General features: G+C 37.4%; 1 protein-coding gene across 1 annotated transcript; it reads left to right on the forward strand.

Annotated features, from left to right (window-relative positions):
• Positions 1-27,953, forward strand: LOC104595038 (smr (Small MutS Related) domain-containing protein). Its single transcript, XM_010255587.3, has 11 exons — positions 1-913; positions 10,804-10,829; positions 14,560-14,715; positions 21,440-21,522; positions 24,207-24,436; positions 26,001-26,071; positions 26,162-26,218; positions 26,505-26,572; positions 26,666-26,772; positions 27,111-27,181; positions 27,321-27,953. The coding sequence occupies exons 1-11, from the start codon at positions 406-408 to the stop codon at positions 27,447-27,449; spliced, it is 1,506 nt and encodes a 501-aa protein (XP_010253889.1). The 5' UTR covers positions 1-405; the 3' UTR covers positions 27,450-27,953.

The raw sequence follows: 27,953 nt of genomic DNA on the forward strand, positions 1-27,953 counted from the left end.
TAATTCCAGGCCTTGATTTCACGCGGATGGAGAGGCGAGAGGGAGAGAGAGGCCTATAAAACGGTCAGTCCCTCTCTCGTTAGGAAATTTTTCACTATCGGAAAAATGCCGTTGCTTGTTGACCGACGCCAAGCAGTAATTATTTCGAAATCCCCCTCGCCTTCTCCTTTTCCCCCCCAATTAGGGTTTCAACCACCACCGCCAACTATCGACGCCTGCAATACTGCAAACCCTCTGCAATTCAGAAATTCGCATCATCGTTATTTATATAGAGTTGGAGACATCTTTAACTCGTAGATTTGTTTTCGTAATTCTGTGGATTTAATTGACGCGCTCTTCGTCCTCTGTATTTATTATTTTATGTGAGAGAATTTCCGCGATGAGAATTCGGCATTTTTTGAAGAGATGAAGCCCTCGAAGAAAAAGCCGCGAGTTCGCAAGGGCGGCAACAGAGAAGTGCGCGTCAATGGAGAAGTCGCAGGAGATGACCAGAAGGAGGATCGAAGAGTTATGGACCAGTTGGTCGAGGCGTTCTCTTCTGCTTCTCTAGAAGAAGCTACTTGGGCTTATCGAGAGGCCAACGGGGACGCGAATAAGGCCGCAGAGATTCTAGGAGGTTTGCTAGAGAACGGAAATGTTTCCCCCATGAGTTCTAGTTCTTCCAGTGGTACTGGGAAGCCCGTTTTTGCGAAAGCTTGCAGAGGAAGGAAGCAAAAGAAAGTTGTTGCGTCTGCAGGCACGATTTCGAGTGTTTTGGGAAAGGAATATGTGATGTCCAGTCCGAGGAGAAATTCGCACATTTCTAAAGGGATTAATAACAACCCTATAAGTAATGAAGAAGCCGAGCAATTCCTGTACTCGATGCTTGGAGATGATTGCGAGATGAGCATGGATGTGGTGAGAGATGTTCTATGTAAGTGCCACATGATATTCTCTCAACTTTGTTTTCTTTCATATTTATGTTTGTCGTAATTTTGAAATGTCTGTTAAGATTTTTGTTAACCACGACTCTCAACATCTTGAGCACGGCAGCTATTAATTACGAATTCACAGTAAAAATCAAACTAAAGGAAGTATATAATGCTGGCATAGAACATAAAATGAAATGATGACTAGATATTAGCATCAGTGTTTTAAAAGCGCAAGTTGCAAGGCGAGGCATGTGCCTTTTTGAAGCAAGGCCCAAAATTATAAAAAAATGCTAAAAAATAAAAAATGTCAGAAAATCCAAAAAAGAAGCCAAAAAATATTAAACATAATATTAATAAAAATATAAACTTAAATTTTAAAATAATGTTTTAAAAAACCTATTATCTAAAATTAAAATAAATAAACATAAGATGTAAAGCATATTCAAACGAAAACTTAAAAATAAGACCAAAATATAAAACATTTTCAAGCATTTAAAACCTATAATCTCTTTTTTCACTCAATTGCATTACTTCACGTAGCTAATGTAATGTAAAACATATTACATTCCTGATTCTACGAGCCGCCTTTTTGCCATGCCCCTCGAGGCAATCCCAAACAAATGCACGTTAGGTCTTAAATTCTTAGTTTTCACACAAAAAATAATGATTTTATTGTTTTAATTGCTTTTTAACAAGACATTTTATTAGGATGAATGAATGAACAACATTACCAAATTGAGGGTTCTCGGAGCATGGAACGGGGGTCCGGCGGCGGAGCCCCCAGCCCAGCCGCTATGTTCAAAAAAGCGTCAAATTTTCAAAAGGCGCATGCCTGGGCTGAGGCGCAAGGCGCAGCGCCTTTTGAAAGGGCTGCGCCTAGGACCTAGGCGAGGCACATACCCTGAAATGCGCCTAGCATGTCTGCAGTGGTCCTATGATGATGAAAAGTCAGCAATTCCATGCTCTTGCTTCTTAACATTAGGTTTCTAGAGCCATCTTTGATTCCTCCTTCTCTTTGTAAAAATTAGAAGAAAAAGGAAGCTGAAACATTTTCACTACAAGTCTACAGAACCAATGAAACAAGGCTTAATCAGCTATTCATCATATTTGTTTTCCCGATTCTTACCACAAATTCACATTTGTCACCACCCGGAAGTAACTTGAGATGCCATGGCTTAATGTTTGAACTTATGATGCCTATATACAGATATCAACATGAACATGGTTATATGAATTGAGATTGCAACTCTCCATTTCCTAAAATCCCAAACATGGCTATGGGTATGTGTATCCCATGCTTTTATATCTAGTTTTTGAAACTAAATGTCATTTCTCAAGATCTGTTTCTTGCTAGATTAAATTAAATTCCTAACATGTGCAGATTTGTTATAATATGATTGTCACATCATTTTACATATTCTAAAAGTGTTAATTCTATAGATTATTCAGTGTTGTATCAGGTACATATCGGGTTTGGCATTGGTATGCTAGGCATATATAGGTATTGGGGTATCATAGGTCTGAACTAGTTTCTTTATCAAAAATCTTTATACTGGAATTCTTGAAATTAATTAACTAATTTGGTTTTATAATGCCTATTTTAATTTGTAATCTCAAAAAATAAAGAATATAAAATATTTCATAGTGCCATATACAGAATACTTGGGCACTTAGCAACCCTCCATGAGCGCCTTCTTGCCTAGACATTGCATTGACAACTGTGTGATTATATACTAGTGGAAGAGACTTCAATATAATACAATATATATATATATATATAATATTATATTATATACTAGAGAGGGATTTTATTAATTCCGGTAACTTTCTATTAATTGACACATTTTTTTTTTCTGAAAAAACAACAAAATTTTCTTAAATGTGTATATGATGTTTTTCCATACCAAACATGTTTAACAAGTTAAAGATTTTATCTCATTTGTTTTCATTTTTTTGATAGGTAATTTTTCATTTTATTCATTTATGCAAAAAATGTTGTTTATACAAAGGGATTGCACCAAGCACCCCACATTGTAGCAGTATCCTCTCCTTTTACATTACCTTTACAAGTGTGACAACCCCTTTCCTTGATTTATGTTTCTCCAAAAAACAGCCGGTTTCTTTCCACTCCTTGTCTGGCCATTGCATTTGCCACATTGTTTGCTAATCCCTTATCCACTTGGCCGATGCTCTTAACTCCCTCATTAGGCTTCTTATCACTTTCAATATATATCTATATTTCCATGCTCCTGAATCATTAATTTTGATCCACTCTATTATGAATCTGGAGTCTCCTTCCACTATTATGTTTTTGTAGTTTTCAGCTTTCCTCAACCTATAACCTTGAAGTACTGCCAATAGTTCAGCCTTAATTGAGCCTTTGTTACAGATTTGATATGCACTGGTTTCAGTCCTAGAATGAGAAAGAAGAAGAATAGAGAGAGAGAGATGAGAGAGAAAACCCTTGGTTCGAAGTAGAGGGAAAAAGTCAGAGAGCGAGAGAGAAGAGAAGAAGAGTTGGGAGAGAAAACCCTTGGTTCAAACTAAAAGAGAAAAGTCACTCTCTCTAATTGGACAGGTTGTATTTATATGAACGCTTAAAGTGAAACATAAAAGACATTACACTATCCACTTAAAGTAAGACAAAATGACCAAATTACCTTTTTTAACAGCCGACTCTAATCTTCACACTTGTTAAAATCAAGGAATGCATATTGACAAGGACTATTTCATGGTTAAAATCTTTACACTTGTTGGTAAATTACTCCTTTGATGACTTAAGGAGAAATTGGGTTGCAGTGGCTACTACAGTTTCCACCAAGATCAAATCACAAGCTGAATGGATTCCCCCACCGGATGGTGTGGTAAATTTGAATTTTGATGGAAGCTGCCAAGGTAACCCAAGGCCATCGGGAATTGGTGGGATTCTGAGAGACAAAGATAGCAATATGTTGTCTCTATTTTCAGGACCAGTGGGTGAAGGTGATTCAATAAGGGCAGAGCTACTAGCAGCGGTACAAGGTATACAAATGGCTAGTCAAAGTGGAGTGACAAATCTGCTAGTAGAAGGGGATTCCAAGGTGGTAGTAGGCTGGCTAATTAGCCCCAAAACAGCTTGTTGGGGCTACAGGGATCTGTTAAAGAAAGTTAAATGGATGACAAGGAATATGACTGTTAGGTTTCAGTGGGTTAGAAGATCAGCAAATGCAATGGCTGATTCTCTGGCCAAGCAGGGGGTGTCAAGGGGAGATCTATTTTGGGCTACTTTGTAATTGTGTCTCAGGCTTGGGTAGTTTTGGTGTATATGGTTCAGTCCTAGGGGGGTAACATCTCGTGCCTCCTCCTAGGCTGATTGTATTGTTGTTGTTTGATTTAATAAAATTACTCTCATTTATCAAAAAAAAAAAAACAGCCGACTTTAACGCTCCCCCTTGAATTGGTGAGTATATGTCATATATAGTCCCAGCTTGTTACATATGTAACCCACACTTCCCCAACTCAACCCTTTGGTGAACAAATTTGTCCATTGACTTATTGTGTTTACATGTGCAGAGCGCCTTTTCTTTCACAAAGTAACAATCAACTTATATATGTTTTGTTCTCTCATGGACAAATGGATTAGAGGAAATGTGGATTGCAACTTGGTTGTCACAATACAATTTCATAGAGCTATCAATTGAGTACCCCATCTCCTGTAAAAGGTTTTTCAACCATACTAGTTCACATGTAGTGTGTGCCATGATTCTATATTCAGTTTCAACACTACTTCTTGCCACCACAGTCTACTTCTTGTTCTTCCATATTACCAAATTCCCCCCAAGAAAGGTACCCCTGTAGTGGACCTTCTGTCAGATATTGAACCAACCCAATCAACATTTGTGTAGCTCTCTAACTCAAGACTTCCTCCGGTCTTGTATAGAAAGCCACAACCTGGAGCTTCCTTCAAATATTGCACAATTCTTAGCATTGCATCCCAATGTGGAACCTGAGGATTCTGTATAAACTGGCTTACCACTAACGGCAAATGATATGTCTAGTCGAGTAATGGTCAAATAATTTAACTTGCCCATTAATCTCCAGTACCTTCTAGGATCTTCCAATCCCTCACTTGTATCACTACTCAACTTAACATTTGGCTCCATAGGTGTTTTAGCTAGTTTGGCACTCAATAATCTTGTCTCCTTTTTTTGGATCAATACAATTTTGTTTCCTTTAACAAGTCAAGAACACAATTTTGGTAAGTACTTAACAGTGTATACCCACTTACAATTGTAACCTATTGCAACCAATTTAGCCTTTAACCGCTTCGCACTACCATCTGGTAAGTACTTAACATGTATACCCACTTTCAACCCACACATGCCTGCCAAGAGGAAGAGTGGTGAAATCCCATGTGTGATTATGAGCTAGAGCAGAAAGTTCTTCCATTGCTTGCCACCATCCTGGAGAGGTAAGAGCTTCCTGGACATTCTTAGGAACATACACAAGATAAAAGAGACAATCTGGCAATGGGAGGCAGAAAGATGAGAAATAGAAACATAATTAGAAATAGGATGAAGAGTGCAACTATGTTTACCTTTCTGCAAGGCAATAGGAAGGTCAAGGTTAAGGGGTGGGACTAGTGTGGAAACAACTGCCGGATCTGTCAACGGAGAAGAATTTGGAGCAAGAGCCGATACATGTTGATGTATACACTTGCCTGATTGGTGGTCGTTCAATAGGAAATTACACTAGAGGTGACGACTTAGTTACAATTGGAACAAGAGGAATGAGGTCATCAATTGGAACAGGAAATGGAAGACTTGGAGGTGTAGAAGGAGGAGAGACATCAGATTCAATAGAAAAATGACAAACTCAAAGAAAGTAACGTTTGGAGAAACAAATGAACGTTGAGAATTGGGATTATAGCATTTGTACCCTTTCTAGGTCCTAGAATAGCCAAGAAAAACACACTTAGTAGTTCATGCATCTAATTTGTCCATCCCAGGCCCAAGGTTATGAACATAACACACAACCAAGACTCTAGATGTAAGAAGAACATCACTCCAAAAATGCTTGGGTACATTCATGTGGTGCAAAAGGGATTGAGCAGTCTCCAAAAGATGGCGGTTTTTTTTCTCAACCACTTCATTTTGTTAAGGAAGTACATGAAGTTTGATGTATAATGCCATGTTGTTCCAAATATTGCCGAAAAGGTGTATAGAAGTATTTTCGGCCATTATCAAAGCGAAGATTTTTTATATGTACACCAAATTGAGTGCGAATTTTAGCATGAATTTTTTGAAAAATTGAAAATAATTCACCCCTTTCATAAGAAAGTCATGCAATCCTTAAAGAATCATTAACAAAAATTACAAAATACTTGTAACCATTGTACGACACAATTTTATTTGGACCCCAAATTTTTGAATGGACCAAAGAAAAGGACATGGCATACGACTATCAACTCTAGGACTAAAGGGAACACGATGGTGTTTTTTGTACTAACACAACTCACATTCCAAAGTAGAAAGGCAACTCAATGACGGAACAAGTAATTAAGTGCTTTGAGAGATAGATAACCAAGCCTGTAGTGCCATTGGGGGGGGGGGGAGAAAGAGACAAATGAAGAGCTAAAGATGAACCAACACCATCATGATAATACAACCCACTGGCTTCATGCCCTCCACCAATCTTCATCCCTATCTTGAGATCTTCAAAAACACAAGAAGAGTGGTAAAAATGTACTACAACAATTAAGAGACTTGGTCAATTTACTAACAGACATAAGGTTAAAAGGGAATTTGGGAACATACAAAATTGAAGACAGATAATGAATCAATGTTAACATTACCAACACCACAAATAGAAGATGTAGAGCCATTAACAAGAGTATATGATCAAAAGCTTCAAAGGTATGATCAGAAGCTCCAAAGTCGGTAATCCTATTGGAGGGTTTAGATGCCAGACAAGCCATACTTAAGTGGGCAAGGGTAGTAGTATTCTGCTATGAGGTAGCCTAGAGTAACCACTCATATTCATCACATGGAACACTCATCATTTCTTTCCTAGAGGCATCTGTAGATGTAGAAGGTGTTTGATTAGCATACTGAATTTCATCTCTTGTATCGCCACCACTTGTCACTGCATGATCCGACCTTGTAGATCATAACAAAAGTTAGTGTGCCCCTCCATTCCACAATAAGTACACTTATTGGGCCATTAATATGTCCTCTATAATGACCTCCCCTTGAATCTTGACCTCCATTGCGCCCACCACCACGATTAAACATGGGACCACTACCACCATCACGACCTAGCTGAGCTCCCTGGCTTCCTCCTCTACCTCCACGACTCTCCCTTTTGTCACTGCAAAGGCAGACCTATCAAATATAGTAGAGTTCCTTGAGGGTCCAATAGAAATCCTACGGAGATGGGTAAACACCTCCTCAAGAGATGGAAGGGTAGAGCCACCTAAATTGTGCTCTCACCCACTCATATTCAGTCTTCAATCCCACTAAGAATCTGGTTACATCAAGTTGTTCTCTCTGTTGTTGTGGAATTTTGACATCATATGTAAGGGGATGATAAACCTTCAACTCATTTCGAAGGTTCCTCATGGTAGCATAATACTCTTCAAGACTTTGTTTTCCTTGCTACAGATTAAAGTACTCTTGGTAGAGCTGGTATACTCTGGTTATACTCTGGTAGTATTGTCTTGTCCAGAGTAAAGCTTCTTTGCATGATCCCAAATCTCCTTGATTGTATCTAAGAACATAAAGTTCACACTAATTTTGGGTTTCATGCTATTCTACAACCATGCCATAATCTTTGCATCTTCTTGTTCCCACGTACTGTACCCTTGAGAATCAACTGGGGGGTTTTTCTTTTTTCACATGCTTTACCTTCTTCTTAGCGTTAAGGAAGACTTCTACCAAGTTAGCCCAAGGTACATGGTTCTCACCATTCAGTTTAATAGAAGTCATGTACACATTCAAGTAAGTTGGGGGAATCATAACACTAGATTTGTCTTCACTTCTGTCTCCCGTAGCTGCCATTAGGTTTTAAATAAGAACTTTCCACTCACTAATATATCACATCACCCTACTTGCTAGCCACCACACACTTCACCACTAATGGCTGATTATTGCTGAAAACATCTGCTTTCACAGTTTTCAACAATAATAGTCAATGCTGTCACACACTTTCAGCACCACAAAAACACCCAGATACACCTCAAACACATACCACCAGGTCGGCAATCAATCTATGTTTGTTCTCCACTGTAACACCCATACAAGCCAGCTATCTATACCATACAAATCACCTATGCACTAATCTGTCCACTAAATAGCCCTCAAACACATACCACCAGGTCGGCAATCAATCTATTTTTGTTCACTGTAACACCCGTACAAGCCAGCTATCTATACCATACAAATCACCTATGCACTAATCTGTCCACTAAATAGCCCTCCTCAATCCATCAATTAGAGGGTTTGTACCAACCACCTGAAACAGCCAATTCAGCACTAACAGGAGGCATGAAAACCTCCAAAAGGGAAAAACGACCACTCCTTTCTGGTGCCTCTTTGATTCTCCAAGGGATCAATGAGATCTCTGCAGAAGAATAGGGTAGGAGGCGATGAAGAAATCTGGGTTGATCTTCTGGACTGATTACCAACACTCTGATACCATGTTACAGATTCAATCTGTACTGGTTTCAGTCCTAGAATGAGAAAGAAGGAGAATAGAGAGAGAGAGAGAGAGAGTTGGGAGAGAAAACCCTTGATTCGAACTAGAGAGAAAAGTCACTCTCTAGTTGGCCAGATTGTATTTATATGTTTATACTGTGTTACAAAGACAGTTACACCCCTAATTAAGTATGGTGCACAAAACTTAAAATGAAATATAAAAGACATTACACTACACACGTAAAGTAAGACAAAATGACCAAACTACCCTTTTTAGTAGCCGACTCTACACTCCCTTTACCCTATAGGTCCTGAGTAGAGTGCTATTGGTTTCTAAAAACTTCACCAATCCCTGATTCTCCTGTGTTTCCCTGCATCCATCAAAATTTAGTTTGATTTGGTTCACATCTGGCAGTTTCTGATTAGTCTCAATGTCTTCAATTGGTGTATTATTCTGATCATGATAATCTCTATCATCACTTCCTTAGAATGCTCTTCTTCCTTTAATCTTCTAGCATTCCATTCTTCTCACACTATCCTTAAGACTGCTGTACTTGTGCATCTCCATGGTACTTTCCCTCTTCTCTTTGAAGGAGAGAGGAAATTATCATATAACACAGTCTTTGCACCTCATTTGGTAGGGCCCACATGCAACTAAATAGAGAGAAGAAAACCTCCCAAATACCAGACACCAAGGGCAGGAGATTAGTAAATGATAAGTAGTCTCACTGTTTGCATTGCACACAAAGAGCACCAATGAGGTGAAAGGTACCAGTTGTGTCTTTTCTTTTGGATTGCCTTGCAGGTATTGGCTTTCATACAAAAAACCTCCCAACAAAAAGTCGTTATTTTATGTGCAACAGTCCCTTACACACTGCCTTCATAAGAAAGACCAAGGATGACTGCGGGAAAATATATAATAAAACATGGAAGAGTGAAGAGCAAGAATGGAAACCTTGAGGATTCAGGATTGAAATTCTTTTATCCTCTTTAGTGGGATCAAAGAAGACTTTTTCTACACAACTTAGAATCTCAAAGACACTAGGCAGTTCACAATCCCTTATCCCTCTTCTGAAACCAAGGTTCCAGTTAGCCCCATGGTTGGCAACAGACACACATTGGCTGATGGTTTTGTTTTTATGGTGATAGAGGCAGAAAAGATTGGAAAATCTATTTATCAAAGGAGTGTCACCTACCAAAGATCCTCCTATTAGTGAGGAAGAGCCGGTAAACCATCTGTTCATGCATTGCAGGTTTAGTGCTTCTGTTTGGCTTCATTTTATCAGGACACTAAGTTTGCAGCGGTGCTTCCTGTCCTTGGTTAAAGCACTCTTACAAGAATGGAGAGTCCCGGGTATGTCTAAGAAAGGGAAAGTTTGCTGGTCAACAATTCCACCCTTGATTATGTGGGCCATTTGGTATGAGAGGAACAATAGTTTGATAAAAAATCAACATCTCAAGCAGAGGTGATAAATTTAGTAGTAGAGGAACATAAATCGGTTCTCTATACACGTATTCATATTTTTCCTTCTTTTTTGAGGGTGGACTTTTTTTGGAGGTCCCTGAATGGATTATACATGTACAGCATCTCATTGTACAGAGGACCTTTTTTTGGTACCAATTACAATAATACCATTCTCAAAAAGAAAAAAAGATACTCCCATAATCTCCTTTCTTTTTTTTTTATTTTTAAATTTTAATTACTTTATATTTTCTTTGCAAGCAAATAAATCCTAATATCCTTTTGTTTGTTAAAAAATCCAAGATCTGTGAACCTCCAAGTCTCATCTCAAAGAACATGTTCCTTATCCCATTCCTCTAATGGTAATGCTCACAGCTCCCCTCCCTCCCACCCCCACCCCCACCCCCCAAGAAAAAAAGGAGGGGGGGGGTCTGTTTAGTTTGTTGATCAATCTGCATTCCCAAGTGACAAACTGTGTATGTTGTCTGCTGGAATTTGAATTCCTTCTTGAGATTCTCAAGCAGTCATGTTGACTTCCCTACTGGAAGGCCAGTTAAAAGAATTCAGCCAGCCCTATCCAAATTTAATGATATGGCTGCTGGATTTCCAACCATGCATTGTTGTTAGTCTTCATATTTATCTGTGTTTATATGGGTGTATTTTCTCAACCTTCACACATTGGACATATTAAAGACTAAATATAATATTTTACATACTTCAATTGTAGTGGTGAATAACCTGAAATTCATCTTTGCAGGTCAATGCCGATATGATGTTGAAAAGGTATAGTAAACTCTACACCTGGTTCATTCTTTGATTTCCCTTCTACTTGGTGCTAAGCGCTGATTTTCAGTTACTAATATGTTGACCATTTAAAAAGCAAGATCAGATAAGAAACTGCTCCTTGCATCTTGTTTCTTTTTTTGCTGTCATGACTTGCTATAATTTCAAGGGCTAAGTTAACTATTTAAGCTGGGGGTGACCACTTGTTACCATATTTAAGCTGTAATTTCTTTTATTTTTAGCAATTAAGAATTTTCTTTATTTATCTTAAAAAAAGGGGCTAAGTTAACTATTTCTTTGTTCCTTCTCCAAACTGATTCACAGTTTAAGTCCAGCCTATCTTTTTGGTGGATAAAGATTTGAACCTTGAATAAGTACATTTCATAGTGCTATATGGAGTGGCAGAAGTTGCCAATTTGCCACCCAAGTGGACCATGAGGTCATCATTAGCATCCTCTTTGGATTTTCGTCTCCTTTTCTTTTGTTTGATCTGCATATCTTTTTCCAAGTAATTAGCTAGGTGTAGATTCTTTAAGTTTGCTTCAATATATAAAAGGCTGTTTTCCAATGATGGTCCCTCGTCTCTGGGGCCTTGAGAGTGGTAGACTGGATACAGATTTAACCTTATCAAGATTCAATCCTGCATCTTTCATGCTTGTCAAGTTTTTACCGTTGCAGCAGGCAATGATTCCTAAATTTACTCCATTTGTGAGAACATTTTGCTTTCTATGCTAGAACTTAAATAATATATAAATGTTACTCAGTCACTTTCTGCAGGTAAAACCACTTTTTATGAGTTCTCAAATCCTGGACTGAAGCTTCCACCTTTGAAGGTGTTGGAGAATACCATGCTCCTTCACCAGGAAAGAACTCTCTTGAGTGCATTAGCTCATTGAAGAAAAATCTTACCACGAATATTCCTGATTTCTTCTGCAGCCATATCTTTCTATCTTGGGTTTCAGGGGGGGGGAGAGTGTGGACGGTTTTGTATCTTTGCAGTTGGGGATGAAGCTAGAATAAGATTTTGTGAGGATGATTGGAGTGGAGTGATCGTGTGAGGTTTGCCCAAGATTATTCAGGCTGTCGGAATTGGGAGTGTCTGTCCTCAGTTGTTATGATAGAATTGGGGAGAAGATAGTTTGGAGCCCCAGATTCAGAAGGCCACTCCTCGATAGGGAGATTGAGGAGTTCTTAAGTCTGCTGGAGAAGTTGGAGAAGGTGAACATCTCAACCCAGTCCAGGGATGAAATATGGTGGAAAGAATGCTCAAATGGAAAGTTACAGTCAAGTCTTGTTGGCTTGTGCTGGAACCAAATGGACTTTGATTCATTGGGTGGGGTCTGGGGTACCCAATTCCCCCTAGGGTGGAAGCTTTTGCTTGCCTGGTGGCTATGGATAGCGTGTTGACAGTGAATTATTTGAAATCAAGAGGATTCAATTTGGCAGCATTTGTTTTATGTGCAAGGAGGAGGAGGGATCAGTCGGCCATCTCTTCTTTGAATGCAAAATTTCTGGTTTCTTGTGGAATCCCTTCACGATACTCTTTGGGGTTAGGACTTTCCAGCCAAGGTCACCTGCTAAAATCTTCTCTACTTAGCCAAGAATTAGGGGAGGAAAAAAAGGCTAAAATAATATGGAGATGTATTCCATTTGCCATTTGCTGGAATATCTGGAAATAAAGGAATAGAAGAATCTTTGAAGACAAGGAATGGAAGCTGGACAGATTGGTGGTGGCTGTGGGTAAATCAGTTGCAGATTGGCCATTGATATTGCCAGAGTTCTCTCAGATAAAGAGAGAAGATTTAGGAGAAAGATTGTGGGAGGTGGTGGGTTTACAGAATTATGAAGGGGAAATATAAAATTGTTCTGTTTTAAATCTTTTGGGTGCCAGGTGCTACCTTATCACCTATCCAGGTTGTAATCTTTTTATTTTATTGAAAATTTTCTTTTACCTATCAAAAAAAAAAAGGAGCCACCTCCTCCACTTCCCATTCCTCGTAGTCTGCTTAGTTAATGGATACTCACACCCTTTTCATTTCATTTTACTTCAGGAAATCCCTTTCCTCAAAATATAAAATAAAATAAAACAATATAAAAAGGAGAAATTGTATTCTGTGATCATTTTTAGGAGTTTCCCCTTGAAAATGGTATATCGACATGTAGAGAAACTGCCATGATCCTGAGGGACTACAACAAACCAGCTGGCATGTTCAACTGTCAATTAGTCATTGCCTAGACCAAAATAGCTTGGCAACACGTAATATTACATAATAGGGCTTCCGTTTTTTTTGAAAGGATCATATTGGTGTCAATAAGCTTAGAAGGATCTACTCTTAAGGTCCCAACTTCCAACTCAGCCAGCAGGCCATGGAAATGCAGTTAGAGTGGAGATTATAGCGGTACTACAAGGTTTAAAGCTGGCCAAGAAAAACAATTTCACCAATATCATCATTGAACGGGATTCAAAAGTGGTAGTGGAATAAGTATATAATGAAGGAAAGTGTCCTAAGCAGTATAGACACATTATGAGAGAGATCAATGAGCTAAAGAGGCAGAGTTATTGCTGTTCAGTGGGTTTACATGGCTGCCAATGGTTTGGCAGATGGATTAGCATGAGAAGGGGTTGAATGAGAGAATCTATTCTGGGGGGATGGGATTTCTACTTGACATACTGTTTATCTGATTAGAGCAGCTCTGGGTTAGGCCATCTCAACCTCTGGGATGGCTTATTCCTTGTACTTCAATATTTTTATCTTAATGAAAGTGTTCTGTTATTCATAAAAAGGGGTCAACTCTTAGGGTTCTTAGTTGTTTCATCTAGAGACTTATGGAGCTATGTTTTTGCAGCCATTGAATCACTCCAGAAATTCCCAATAAAGAATACTCTATGTCCTTCCTCTACTCAGAAAGATGGCTGAGACGGATTTCTGAACCTTACTGGAGTTCTGTTAGAGGCAAAAAATCACCTCCAAACAACCAAATCCTGTGTGGAATCATGATCTTATGTGAGTAGATCATCAGAGAACTTGCTTCAAATCTGGAACCAAAACTGATCTACAATAAGGATTGCCCACCAGAAAACAGCTCAAATCGGGAACCAAAACTGATGATGGATGTTAATTTTGATATTTATTTTTTGTTTGATCAATTACTGTAACTTTATTTGTATTGAAAGAATTATGTGTTATATACAGTACAAACTAGTTTGCATCCCACAATTTGGGGTAGCAAATATACACAGTCTACAATCCGCTTAATAAGGAATTACAAATCATTCACCCCCCCCCCCCACACACACACACATCTGAGTTCTGTGACTCCTGTTTTTAGTTGGTCCATCTGCCATGCTATTACTTGCTATTTGAATCCAATTGAATGTTGCTTCCAGTTCTCCATCCATCCATATATAACTCGTTCCCTCACCCCTCCCCAAGATCACCCCCACACACATCTGAGTTCTGTTACTCCCGTTTTTAGTTGGTCCATCTGCCATGCTATTACTTGCTATTTGAATCCAATTGAATGTTGCTTCCAGTTCTCCATCCATCCATACATAAAGCTCCCATTCTTGAGCCATCCAATAACTATCTTTGAATCTACCTCAACTATCAACCAGTTAAAGTGTTGACTGCTTCCAATTCTTAACCTTTGAAGAATTGACAATAATTCTACTCTTACTTTTGATCAATCTAAGGAATTTGCATTTGTCTTAGTTTTACGCTTTTTTCAGGCCTTGGATGCATTGCTCAACTTATCTACCACCTCCTACAACCAGTTCAAAAGCAGTGGCCATGGCGATTACAACAAAAATGACATACAAGACAGAAGAGTCTTCATTGAATGCAGTGACAGTGACAGTCTTGATAGTACTGCAGGGAATTTCCAGGTATTCCTGAATTTTACAACGTGAGCTTTGTTACTTTCTGTTTCTTCTTTGTTATCAAGGATAAACTTGCCCATCTAAATGCAAGTTTTTTCTTCTCGTGTTTTTCTTTTTCTCTGTTAACTTTTGTTTTGGTAATGCCCATATATTTCTAATATTTCCATTTCCATTGGTATCAACATGAAACATTACTTGAATTGACATATTCCCTAGTTGAAACTACTGTTGTCACTATGTGGAGTAGAGGATATGGTATTATAACATTAGTTGGTGACAATATTGTAGATATGTGGAGTAGTAGTATTGTTGCCCACCTAATGGTCAATGGTTATCACTTTGAACCAACTTGAAATTATATCTAGACATGAAGTTAAATCTTAATTTTTGTTTATGTAATTGATTATTTGGCTGATCTTTTAGAATGATTTGCACTCAAGGTTTTAAATTTCGTAACATATCGGGCCGTATTGGCCGATACATATTGTTTTGACAAAGGCCCAATACATGAAACATGTAAAAATCATCTGTTGCATTCCTTTTTTTGTGTATTGGGCTGATATTGGCTCGTACTGTACCATTTCGGGTTTGTATTGGCCGATACAGGTCTGATACAAGGCAATACTTGTAGTATTGATTGGTTTCTCTCTAATTAATTTTGTTAATTTACTCCTGTATTTAATTCATGTTTTCAAATTTGAATATGGACCCTTATTAATTTTGTTTCTCTCTCTCTCTCTCATAATTTCGTTTATAACTCCTTAACTACAAGCTGTTGATTTTAAGGCTTATAATTGTTAGTATAAAAAGTACACGTTATGTCAATATGATGATTTGAACCTTGATTAAGTTGCAATGACCATAAGTCCACCACTAGGCCATGTCTTTTTAAGTAACTTTCTCTTTCTTAATGGATATTTGTCAATAAATGCTAAAATTAGTTATTAAAATTTATATATTAATAATAATTAAGATAAGTTATATAGTTTTTTTTTTTTTTAAATTAAGGTATGTACATCATAGTTTTCAAGGTGCCAAGGCGAGGCTAGGCGACAGGGGGGTGCCTTGTTGCCTAGGCGATGGGTTTTTTTAAGTGAAAAATACATATCCTAGGTAGTTCCCTAGGCTCCATAACCATCTTTCCTTAATAACTATCCATAATTTTCATAAGAAAATTATAAACTTCATATTTATGTCTAGAAAATCAACATATTTATGAGAAGAAAAAGAAGAAACAAAAGAATATTCAAAAAATATGGGGACTGAACCCCTATTTTTGTTATAGGAAAAGAAGAAGAAGAAGAAGTCTTGTGTTGATTAAACCCTAACAAATAAGAAATAATAAAAAGAAATTAGTTTATAAACACAAAAAATGAATATTTTTGTTTAATAATGTCTATTTTATAATTATAATCTCAAAAAAGTAACAATTTAAAAGTAATTTATAAGACACAATACAAAACTACTAGGCGACTGGGCGAGGCGAGCCTCCAAGGGTGCCTTGTCGCCTTGGTGTCACCTTGACAACTATGATGTGCATACAGATTTTAGTTCTTCCATCATTTATATTGATATTTATTTAAGATTTATTTGAGTTTCCTAATGTATCCTTGTGTATCTTGATTTTCCGCCCGTATCCATGCATATTCAAAGCATATCCTGAAATGCGTCTTAAAACTACCTTTTCGAGACCTTTTATTTCCGATACTTTGAACCTTGTTTGCGCTTTCTATGTATTTGAACTTTGCTTGGACTCACTTTATCATGTAATTTTAACTCTTATAGTTTATAGGACAACTTCATGGTGTACTATTTTGTCTTTTAACATTAATTTCTTAGCTTTGATGGTTTAAAACAGGTAATAATTCCAAAATGGTTTACCTATGCTTCTTTTATCTTCTCATAAAATCATCATCGTCATCACTCATGCCTTATCCCAACTATATGTGGTCGGCTACATGAAGCTTGTTTCTTTAATCCATTCTATTTAAAGTCATATCCGCTATTAAATTGTTAGTGCCTAAATCATTTCTTACTACTACCCTCATAAAATATGATTCTTTATTTTTGCATATTTCGAAATGTCTTCATCATGTCTATAATTTTTACTATATTTCCATACAACATTTATGACATGTTACTTATATTTGGATGACCAATATTTCCACCAACATTGACAGTTTAAATGAGGACCAAAGTTTCACAACTTATTGGCCTGTATTGGCTGATACATATTGTATTGACTAATCACCGATGCACTGTTTTTAAGTTTTTTAATTAAAAAAATGAAAAAGTGCAAGGTTCAAAGTATTGATACACTCCTTCCAACGTATCAGGCTGTATTGATATTTTGCTATCTTCATTTATTGAATCTTGCTATCTTCATTTATTGAACACTTAATCTTGATACCTTCAAAAACTATATGGCATGCCCATGAAAATGAATGGATCTTGCTATCTTCATTTATTGAACACTTAACATTTTGTTTTCTTGTTTGTATTTGTTCATAAGCTTCAATTGTCAACTAACCTTCATCCTTTTTCCCCATTTTGACACTATCCTTCAACTTCTTTTACCTACTTGAATAGTTGCCCAAGTTAGAGCTCTTCGTTGAAACAACCGGTTTTTTTAATGAAAATTGGAAAAAAGCTTTTATTTTGAAAGGTCGGAAAGAGACTAGTGTGGAGGAAATGTTGAAAAGATGGAACCTAAAAGTGGAATTAGAGGAAATCCTTTTTTTTATGTATGTGGAATTAGAGGAAATCTCTTAGAGACAGAAATCAAGATGTAAATGGTTATTGGGGGGGATGGTAACACAAAATTCTTTCATTCAGTGGCAATTGGGAGAAGGAAAAACTTGATCTCTAGGATTGAAATTGAAGGTAGGGGTGATAACATTAGAGGAGGAAATTGTTAATGCCTTTGAAGATCATTTTAAATCAATCTTTGCCTCCTTAGGGGAAAGGAATTAGGAAGTGAGGGATTTAGATTGGACTGAAGTTTCGGAAACCCAAGCAGCTCTTTTGGAGAGGAGTTTCAGTGAGGAGGAGTTCATGATGCAATTTTCTCAATGGAAATATCTAAAGCGCTAGGACCTATTGGTTTTTCAATTGCCTTCTATCAAGACTGTTGGGAAATCATAAACGATGATTTGATGGAGGTGCTTGTGGAATTTCATAAAAAAAGGGTAATCTCACCCAGAGCTAATGCAACATTCCTAGCCCTAGTGCCTAAAAAGAAAGAACCTAGACTCCATAGGACTTTAGGCCTAGCCTTGTGTGTAAATCTCGACAAAATCATTACCAAAGTCCTAGTAACAGTGGTAAGGAGGTTTAAAACTGTTCTGCCTCTAGTAATTTCCCAAAATCAAGGAGCTTTTGTGGAAGGGAGACAAATGATTAACCAAATCCTTGTGGCCAATGAGTGTGTAGTAGAAAAGAAAAAGCAGGGTGGGGTAGGACTAATTTGCACTAGATTTGGAAAAAGCCTATGATATGGTGAATTGGTCCTTCCTCTTGGGTTTATTGAAAAAACTGGCATGGGTGAGAAATGAAGGAAGTGGATCAAAGGTTGTTTTAGTTCAACATATTTCTTGGTACTAATCAATGGAGTGGCTAGGGACTTTTTCCTGGCTAAAAGAGGTCTAAGGCAAGGAGACCCCATTTCCCCCTTCTTGTTCACCATTGTTGCCGAGGTTCTAAGTAGATTGATCATTATAGCTGATCTAGAAAACTAGTTTGAAGGGTCGAGGGTTGATGAAAATGAGGTGGTGGTGACTCACTTACAATTTGCAGACAACATAATCATTTTTTGTGAAGATTGTACTAAGGCCAGCTTGAGGAACTTAAAAGTCTTAGTTGGTCATTTTCGAAGGATCTCAAAGTTAAAAGTCAATTGGGAAAAGAGTTGTGTGGTGAGAGTTGATATGAGAGATGGAGACATCCATGTGTTGGTAGGATTACTAGGTTGTGAGGTGAAAAATTGGCCCCTAGAGTATCTTGGTATGCCTTTAGGAGGAAATCTGAGAGCAAATGGCTTTTGGAAACCAATAGTGGGAAGATTCACTAAAAAGTTAGCAATGTGGAAAAAGAACTATATCTCAATGGGAGGGTGAATTACTTTGATAAAGTCTACCCTAGCCAACCTGCCCACTTACTTTTTGTCCACCTTTAGAACCTCAATGAAAATAGCAAGATAGTTAGAAAAATTGATGAGGGATTGTTTGTCGGAGCTAGGAGACAAAAAGAAAGATCATCTGGTCAAACGGGAATAACTATGTAAATCAAAGGAACATGGAGGACTGTATTGGGGACTTAGTTAAAAGGAACAACTCTTCTAGGAAATGGCTTTGGAGATTTCTCTTGGAAGGAGATAGGCTTCGACACAAGGTCATTGGAAGCATTCACAGTGTGGTGGACAATGGATGGGATGCAAAGCTAGCACCTTAGGCAACATAAAATTCCCTGTGGAACTGAGGTATTACCAACCTTTCTTAATTTTATTAGTTTTGATGTGGGTTGTGGGGACCATGTTTTATTCTAGGAAGACCTTTGGATTGGGGATACCCCCCTTAATTTGCATTCCTTGGACTCTTTTCTCCGTCAAACCTTAAGGCGGAAACCGTTTCTAGATTTGGGGCACCATCAGACTTTGGCTTCGGAAGGGGACTGAGGGATAATGAGTGTGATTCACTTCCAAAGATGTTTTTGGACCAGAGCTTTCTAGATGGCAGGGTTTGGTTTCCTTCCCCAGATGGCCTTTTTCGTGTGCTTCTTCAACCTACTCATCCACTTAGACTCTTTGAGGGTAAATTTCCTAGTCAGAGAAATTTGGTGCAAACCAATCCCTCCCAAAGTACAAACTCTTTGTTGTTTTTTTTTTTTATCAATAACAAGAAATTTCATTAAAAGAGAGTAAACTTACAGAGGAGGGGAACTAAAATATCTTAACTCCCCAAATATGCCAACATGCACCCAAAATGAAAAAGGAACAATTACATCTAAGCCCAAAAAACTGAATTCCTATTCACCCCTTGCCTAGCTAATCCATCTGCAAATGAATTTGCACTTCTTTTTACCCAAGTACGAACTCTTTGTTGGGAAGTGTTCCTTGGAAAAGTTAACACCTGTGACGCGCTATAGAAAAGAAGGCCAAATAAATGCCTCTCTCCTCGTGTGTATCCTTTGTCAGGCTTGTGGTGAGATCCTTCCTCATTTATTAATCTCCTGCTCCTTTGTGTCTTGCATATGGGACTTTTTTCTGTTCTCTCTTTGGTTGCAGATGGGCTCCCCCATAGGATGTGGTTAGTTTGTTCAACCCCAACTTCTTGAGGCAACAAAAAAAGGGGAAGATGTTTGTGGAAGATGGTAAGGGAAGTTTTGGTCTGGACTATTTGGGAGGAAAGAAATAATAGGATATTCAATGAAAAGATAAGATCTGAGGAAGTGACAGAATCCATAAAATAGACACATAAAGTAGTTAGAATGGATTGGAAACTACCAGAGGTAAATAAGATCAAAGTTAAACTTTGATGGCAGCTTCTTTGGCAATCCAGGGAGGGCAGGCATAGGGGGAGTTATCAGAAACTTTCAAGGAGTAGTAATGACTCTATTCTCAGGACCAGTAGGCTTTGGAGGGAGATTCAGTTCAGGCTGAAATTATGGCTCTTCTGCAAGGCTTGAAACTAGCATCACAACTAGGGGTTAGAGAATTGGAAGTTGAAGGAGATTTACTCTTGGTGATTTCTTGGGCAAAGAAAATCCAGTCAGCACCCTTGAAGTACAGGTTTGCTTTCAGGGAGATTGATTGTCTTGCAAGAAAGATTAATGCAAATTTTGGATGGGTAAGAAGGACAACAAATGGATTGGCAGATGTTTTAGCAAAACAGGGGGCAGATAGACCAACCTTGTTTTGGGCAAAGCTGTAATTGCTGCAGTGAAAAAGAAACTGGGTGACCAATGTACTTGAAAGTTCTTGATTGCTTTGTAAATTGGGCAGCTCAATAGCTAAAACACTTGTAATGTTATTTCAGATTAGTAAATGGAATTTATTTGCTGATAAAAAAGCTTTTGTTTTGAAGCAAAATCATCTTTTTTTTCCCTTATAAAAGTAAGCATTTTGTCTGTGTAGTGAGAATGGGCCAAATGCGCCTTAGTGTTCTTATTTCTTTTAAGTAGTGTTTTAAGTTTATGCTTGTTGGTTATGGGCCTTTTTTGTTCTCTTTATATATTTCTTTAGTGCTGGCCACCTCAATAAGGGCATCCACGTAATTGTACTCAATTTTAGAATTAAATTAATAAAAGAGATCAAGGGGGCTAGGGAGAGAGGTTCGAACTCTTCTTTGCCATCAAAGCATCCTCCTTTGTTTTCTAGGTTCAAAATTTAACTAGTTAAGTCTAGTATACCAAACCACCTTAACTAGTAACCGGTTTACCCTGGTTTAGATACATATTCTAAGTTCTAACAGTTCTGACCTGGGATGGCTTGTGAGTTTTGTGGGTCCAAGCATTATTGATTTTTGCCATCAAAGTAGCCTCCTTTTTTTTCTGGGTTCAAAATTTAACTAGTAATAAGTCTAGTATACCAAACCACCTTACTACTACAGTCGTCCCAATATCAGTATTATTTTACAATTTATTCTTTTCCTTCTACAATTAACATCACTGGAAATATCAATTGATTACATGTTCCGTGCATATCATTTTCTGATGCCAAAAATTTTGTTAACAGTTAACATATAGACCATCAGATTCAACTCTTCATTTATCTGAGGACCTTCAGGGAACTTTATTGCCTCCCCACTACAATTGCAGGTATTTAGCCTAAGCCTATTTTGATTCTTTCTGTTACCTCACAGTTTTTCTGTTTTGTTTGTTGTAGCAGGTTGTCTCTTGCATGGATGTGTATGACCTAGTTGGTAGGTAGGCAGAGATGCTCTAATGTAGCTCACATTATTATCCAGCTATGTTACCCAGGCATGGCAAAGATGGCTGAATATGGCATTAGATATGAAATTCTGCACTAGAAATTGAAGTATCTGACATAATATGGCACCCTTGTACAGGTATCTCGGTATCATAGCTAACCAGTGGATACTAGAGAGGATATCAAGTTCCAAGACAACCAAAAGACTTGACTTATCTTCATACATCTCATTCTTAAATCTTGTACTATCATAAAGCTCATTAGTTATTGTTGCCAATGGGGGGTGGCAATGCTTTAAAAGGCGCATGTAGGTGCGTAAGTGAGGTGCATTTCAAGTAACCTAGGCCCATGTGCAGCACCTTTACAAAGGCGTGCTCCTGCTATCTTGCTGGTGCTTCGAGTACCCTCCCCCTCTTTACTACTGTTGTTTATTCATCTTTATTAATCGAAGGCGTTTTCTAAAAGATAAAGAACCATAATTAAAATAGAAAACTGATCTTTTATGTATGAATTAAGAATTCAAGACCCTAGCATGGACATGTTTGGGCTTGTCTCAAGGGGCTCGGTACAAAGCGGCTTGCAGAATTAGGGTAATGAAATTGGAAAGAAATAAAGAGATTGAAAGCTTCACATGCTTGAATTGTTGAGTGGTTGAATGTATTTTATATGTTATGTTTAATTTTATTTTTTACATTTTTACTTTTAATATGTTTTATGTATTTTAATTTGAGCTAATAGGGTTTATAAAACATTTAGTTTAAAATTGAAGTATGCATTTTTTATTAAAAATGTTTTTAATGTTTTACTGTTTTGTTAATTTTTAGCATTTTTTGTAAGTTTTAATAATTGTGTGCCTCACTTCAAAAAGGTGCATGCCTCACCTTGCACTTTGCACCTCAGGTGCAAAAAATCCCTTGTACATTTTTTGTGCCTCGTGCTTTTAAAACACTAGGAAAAAGAGAATAAAAAAAAGGCTTGATTTCAGTTTGTTGTCTTGTCTAGTCCTACTTAGAATTGGTTGGACCCTTAATCCTAATTATTTGATACAGAGAAAATTCTTGAATGCAAGTAAATAATGTATTGAGAAATTCTTATGTATTGATTCTTCAGACATCTTCTACATGCTCCGTGAAGGTTCATATAGAATTGTGTCTCAATGGTGAATATAGTAGGCAATTTCTGATAAAAAAAAAGAATATTGCAGGCAATTAAGATGTTGGGTTTCGAATTTTGAGGCAATTAGGATGTTTGTTTTGTGGGTAATTGTTCATTTTCTGTATCATACTGCAAAACTATACTGGTGGGTAATTGTTCATTTTGTTCAAGGAAGAAAGGATCCTTAACCCCAACCCTGGTGGGATCGTGGGAGTGAGATTTGTGTCAATATCATTGAGTCATCATGTCATGGAAAAAAAGGATCCTAATACTGTTAACCAAGTATTAATAGAGCAACACGATTATAGCTCCCCCCCCCCCCCAATAAACCTAACCTTGTTTCCACTACAAACCTAGCCAAGCTGTTGGCTAACAGGTTTGTTGATCTTGGATCCAGTAGCACAAGATATTTACTTCAGCAGCCAAACATCTAACCTTCCTAACGTGGTGATATAGCAGGTAGAAACCTTCCCCACTATCTGATTCTTCGAATAACCAGAGGGAATTACCATTTACCTTCAACTAGGAGAATCAGAATGGTCAATCTCAGGCCCTGTAATAAGTAAACATGCTTGATTCTGATTGAGCCCCCCAAAATAGCAAAACTGAAGGGACTTGAATACACCAATTAGGCCTCTTTAAGCGCTCTTTACCACATGAACAGCCTTGGTTCTATAGATAGAAACCATTAAAGGTTAGTTTTATCACTCTTCAACTAGTCAAAGAGTAAGGCACACAAGACAGTCCAATTTCAACATCTACAAGAAAGTTTCAAAGATCCTCTATCTGGTACAGATGCAATGAACAACTGTCATGTTAATAAGATGTCTGGGTTAGGGCTGCTGCAACCTTGGCAAACTTGGGTTGAGATTTTTTTAAAATTTGAATAGGCCCAATCCAAAAGCCTAGGCCCAATGTAGTATAGGGTTGCAAATGGTATCCTATTGTCTGAGTTCAAATTCAATCCCATTAACAATGATCTGATATCTGATTGCAATCTGAATTGGATTCAGATCCAATATAAATCTGATGAATATGATCTTATTCGAATTCAAATATAAAAGAATCAAATTTGGATCTACCTATATCTGGTTCAATTCGATCTGTTTGCAGCCCTGTTGTAGTATAAGCTCTCAAAATCAGGTACCTGATTTGCACCTCTAATATGGTTGTATCTTGGAACTACACCTTATTACAGAAAATTGCTCCATTCCTTCTTATTTTTCTGGCGCTTCACATTTTTTATTAGGTGAATTGGTGGCTAGTTTGTCTTTATCTTTTGTTTAATGAACTTTTGATATAAAGCATTGTCTTTTGCTTGTCAGATGCTTGTGTGTTTTTATTTCTCCATCAGTAACCTTACCACTTCCAAAAGAAGGCTAGAACGTGAGCTGATTTTCTTGTTCTATTGCTTCAGGGACTGTCTTGATGTCGTTATTAGTGATAAAGAATACCAATCTAGGCCTGTAACCAAAGAATCAGATCTTCATCAAAAGGTGTTGGAATCTCTATTTAACATTCCCAAAAGTTCTGAGCATGAACCTAGCAGTATGAACTGGAAGAATGCAGTCAAAAAAATGAAGTCACTTGGACAGGGATCAGATCTTCGTCCAAACTTAGCAGAAACTCAACAGAATGTTGGACATGGTACTTGATGTTAACTACATTGAGCATATATCAGATACCAACTCCTTATTTTTGCTCATACTAATGCAAGTGATATCAAAATAGTTTAGTGGGTTGTCTCAAGTTTATTTTATGAAAAATAGGATTGTTCTTCATTTTTCATTTCTTTTAATTTTTTATGGAAATCTTGCATGTTGTAGAAAGTCAATATCCCCTCCCAGCAAATAAAAACAAAAAACTATAAAAGTATAGTGTTGGTGTCTTTTGAACTGATAAAAGTTACTGGTTGGCCATATTTGTTATTCATGAATGAAAAGCAGGGAAAATATGTGAATGTTTTTGGATTCATTTTATGACGAGAACACACATCATTATGCTTAAGAGGGAATACATCCTTCTCTAAAGGCATTAATGTGAAGTAGTATTGATTATCTGAATGCCTATTGAATACAACCAAGTCAGTTATGCATTTTTAATAGGTCTTGTGTGTGGCTGGGCCTAGTATACCCAATGCCCAAGTCTTGCCACACTGAGATCAATTATACAACTGTATTGTATGGCCATATGGCTGGACCTAGTATCCAAGCAGCTGTACAGCATATTGTGTTGCCATACAGCTTCATAGACTGTTCTTCTGTTGGATCCAACACAAACCTAATAGCCTCATGTCCTTGCTTTGGGAAAGTGATTTTCATAGTTGTCAAGGTGATGCTTAGGCAATAAGGTGCTCATGGAATCGCCAAGACATTTTTTACATGGTGCACTTGATATTTTATATTCCTATCATTTTGAGTTTATAATAATAAAACATACATTATTGAACTAAACTATTCAGTTTGAGTTAAAGTATTAGTTTCTTTTTATTATTTTTCTTATTTGTTAGGATTCAGACTTCAGACATGTATACTGTTGTCTTGAACCGTCAAAGTCTTCAAAACCTGAACTGATTAGTAAGCAAGGAAGAACTTTTTAAATTTCTTGCTGATTAAAAGAATAAGCTTGGAAGAACTCAAATTTTTGTCCAATCAACACATATTGATTATTTTTCTTCCATCCATTTTTTCTTTTCCTATGACAATTCATGAGCCCCTCTATTTTCTGAAAATTCTTTTCTTTCTATTTTTTTATGAATATGTTAATTATCTATGTTTTAAATGGAGTTTATACATTTTTATGAAGATTATAGATAATTATTAGTGAAAGATGGTTGTTGATTTTCAGTCATACACGCATGAGAAATCTTCTCATCTCATCTACATGCACTACAAAGCCTCTGTGCCCTGAATTCTGATGTTATATGTAGCATGAATTCCCCATGCCTTGAGTGCATGGAGTCCATCAGGCTTTGGAAATTTAGGTTTGCTAGTATCAGTTTACCTGCTTCTTCAGCTCCCATGATACTTCGTCATTATCTCATGATCCTGTTAAAATGTATTTTGTAGCCTTAGCCTTCTGAGTTTTAAAATCCAGATTTCTTGTGATACAGCATGTGCAAGAATTCTGGATTTTACTTGATGAATACATCATTCTGTCATATTCAACAAACTATTTCTAACATTTCTTTTTGTTTTGGAATTATATGAAGGAGATGAATATCAAGTATTTAGAAAAGCTGCACAGCAGCACTGGAGTACAATGAAATCCTGCTATCAGAAAGTGAGTTGGTTGTTAAGACTTTGACATCATTCTAGTTTTCCCATTTATTTAAATTTAAGTATATTTGTTAGTAACAGAACAGTTATGCAGGCTACAACAGCATATTTAAAGGGAGAAAGGACATACGCAGCTTATCTTTCAGAACAGGTAAAAATAGCCTATGTAACAAGTAATTTCAGACATGCACCTGAGCACATCTTCTCAAATTAAGCCTACAGTGCAATCACCAAGTTCTTTGGCCTGTAGTCTAAGACTTCGATTGTAAGTCGTCCATTTGGCATGCATTGGCCAGTGTACTTGGAAGGTCTGAATCAGTTGGACATTTTACAGTATTAAGATAGTGGTCACTAGACATAAGAGGTTATTAACCAGCATGGGCATGAATATCTTTTCTGCTGAGATTAATCTGATTGCTTATTGTTCACTTTGATAGGGGGAAATTCACAAAAGAAGGGCAAGGGAGGCAGACGAAAAAGCCAGTCAGGATATATTTGTAGCTAGGTTTTCTCTCTCTCTCTGTGTGTGTGTGTGTGTGTGTGTGTGCGCGTGTTTCTCTGTTCATGTGATGGATGGTCTAGCTTGAATTGTCTGCAGAAACAAGAGAATAGAAAATGTGATAACAATCGACTTACATGGGCAACATGTCAAACAAGCAATCAGGATCTTGAAAGTTCATCTTATATATACAACATACATGTCTTGTAAGCATCCTAATGCAACATTACTGAGGTCCATTTGGTTCGTGGGAATAGGGAATTGGAATTGGAATTGGAATGGTCCATTTCCATTTCCAACTGTTTGGTTGGGTGGAATTGGAATCCCATTCCAGGAAATTCCTGGTGGAATGCCATTTCCCCACTTGAGAGAATGGCCATTCCCTCTCCCTCCCTTGGGAATGAAAATCTATTCCGGCCAACTCTGATTTTGATTCCAATTTTGACTGTGAACCCAACGGATCCTGAATATTTCTTTTATTCATCTTGTTCTAAGTAGCATGACTGTGATTTTGCTCCACTAACTCCTCTTCTTTTTGCCTTAGCTATTCAGTCTCTTAGGGTTATAACTGGATGTGGGACCCACGGGGTTGGGACGGGGAAACTGAAAAAATCGGTAAGGCTCCTGTGAGAAAACGATTCATTTGTATATTAAATGATTAGCCATGAATCTGCTGGAGTTGTAGACATGAATATCTTATATTTGTCGTTTCTGTCCCTTGCCAATAGCGATTGATTTGTGTTTGATGTTTTAGGTCATTAGCCTTTTGGAGAAAGAAGGTATTGGATGGAGTGAAGAGAACCAAGGAACAGTGTTGATCAAGATAGATGGTCGGAAAGAGTTCAACTTTATGGAGTCCGAAACTGACTCTGAATCGATGTGATTTGTTCAGGTGGTTTGCAATGTACTAACAAATAGGTTTGTACAAGATGGTTTGCTACCTTCCGTCCGACATGTAGAAACCCATCTAGCCGTTGAGCTTTCTGCTTTCAATTCATCCTGTAAAATCCCAACTCCCTTCAACATATACCTGTTCTAACCTGTTCAAACTCCAGTTGCAGGACCTCAAGGAGAGCACCTACATTTGTGAGTTGTGTGCTCAGTTCCATGTTAATAATATTTTTTTTCGGTTGGTATAAGACTTCCATGTTAAATAACATGAAAGCATGTATTGCGTACCAGAAGTGTAATTAATTACTTAGTCTAATCTGTTCTCTGTATGTAGAATGGTCGTGGAAATCATCATTGGACATTTATTTTTGGTAGGCTTATAACCAGATATCCCGGTGGAAATCATCATTGGACATCTGGTTGAAACTTGTAAGATGAAAGCATGTATTGCGTACCAGAAGTGTAATTAATTACTTAGTCTAATCTGTTCTCTGTA

The sequence above is a fragment of the Nelumbo nucifera genome, chromosome 2 (genome assembly GCF_055504915.1).
Source record: "Nelumbo nucifera cultivar China Antique chromosome 2, China Antique-T2T, whole genome shotgun sequence".
Taxonomy (NCBI): Eukaryota; Viridiplantae; Streptophyta; class Magnoliopsida; order Proteales; family Nelumbonaceae; genus Nelumbo; species Nelumbo nucifera.

Bases quoted from the DNA above. Each gene is read 5' to 3' on its own strand.
- LOC104595038 (XM_010255587.3), top strand. From the start codon at position 406: ATGAAGCCCTCGAAGAAAAAGCCGCGAGTTCGCAAGGGCGGCAACAGA. The intron at 24,437-26,000 runs GTACTTGATGTT...AATTATATGAAG, and splicing joins TCAACAGAATGTTGGACATG to GAGATGAATATCAAGTATTT. The intron at 26,072-26,161 runs GTGAGTTGGTTG...ACAGTTATGCAG, and splicing joins TGAAATCCTGCTATCAGAAA to GCTACAACAGCATATTTAAA.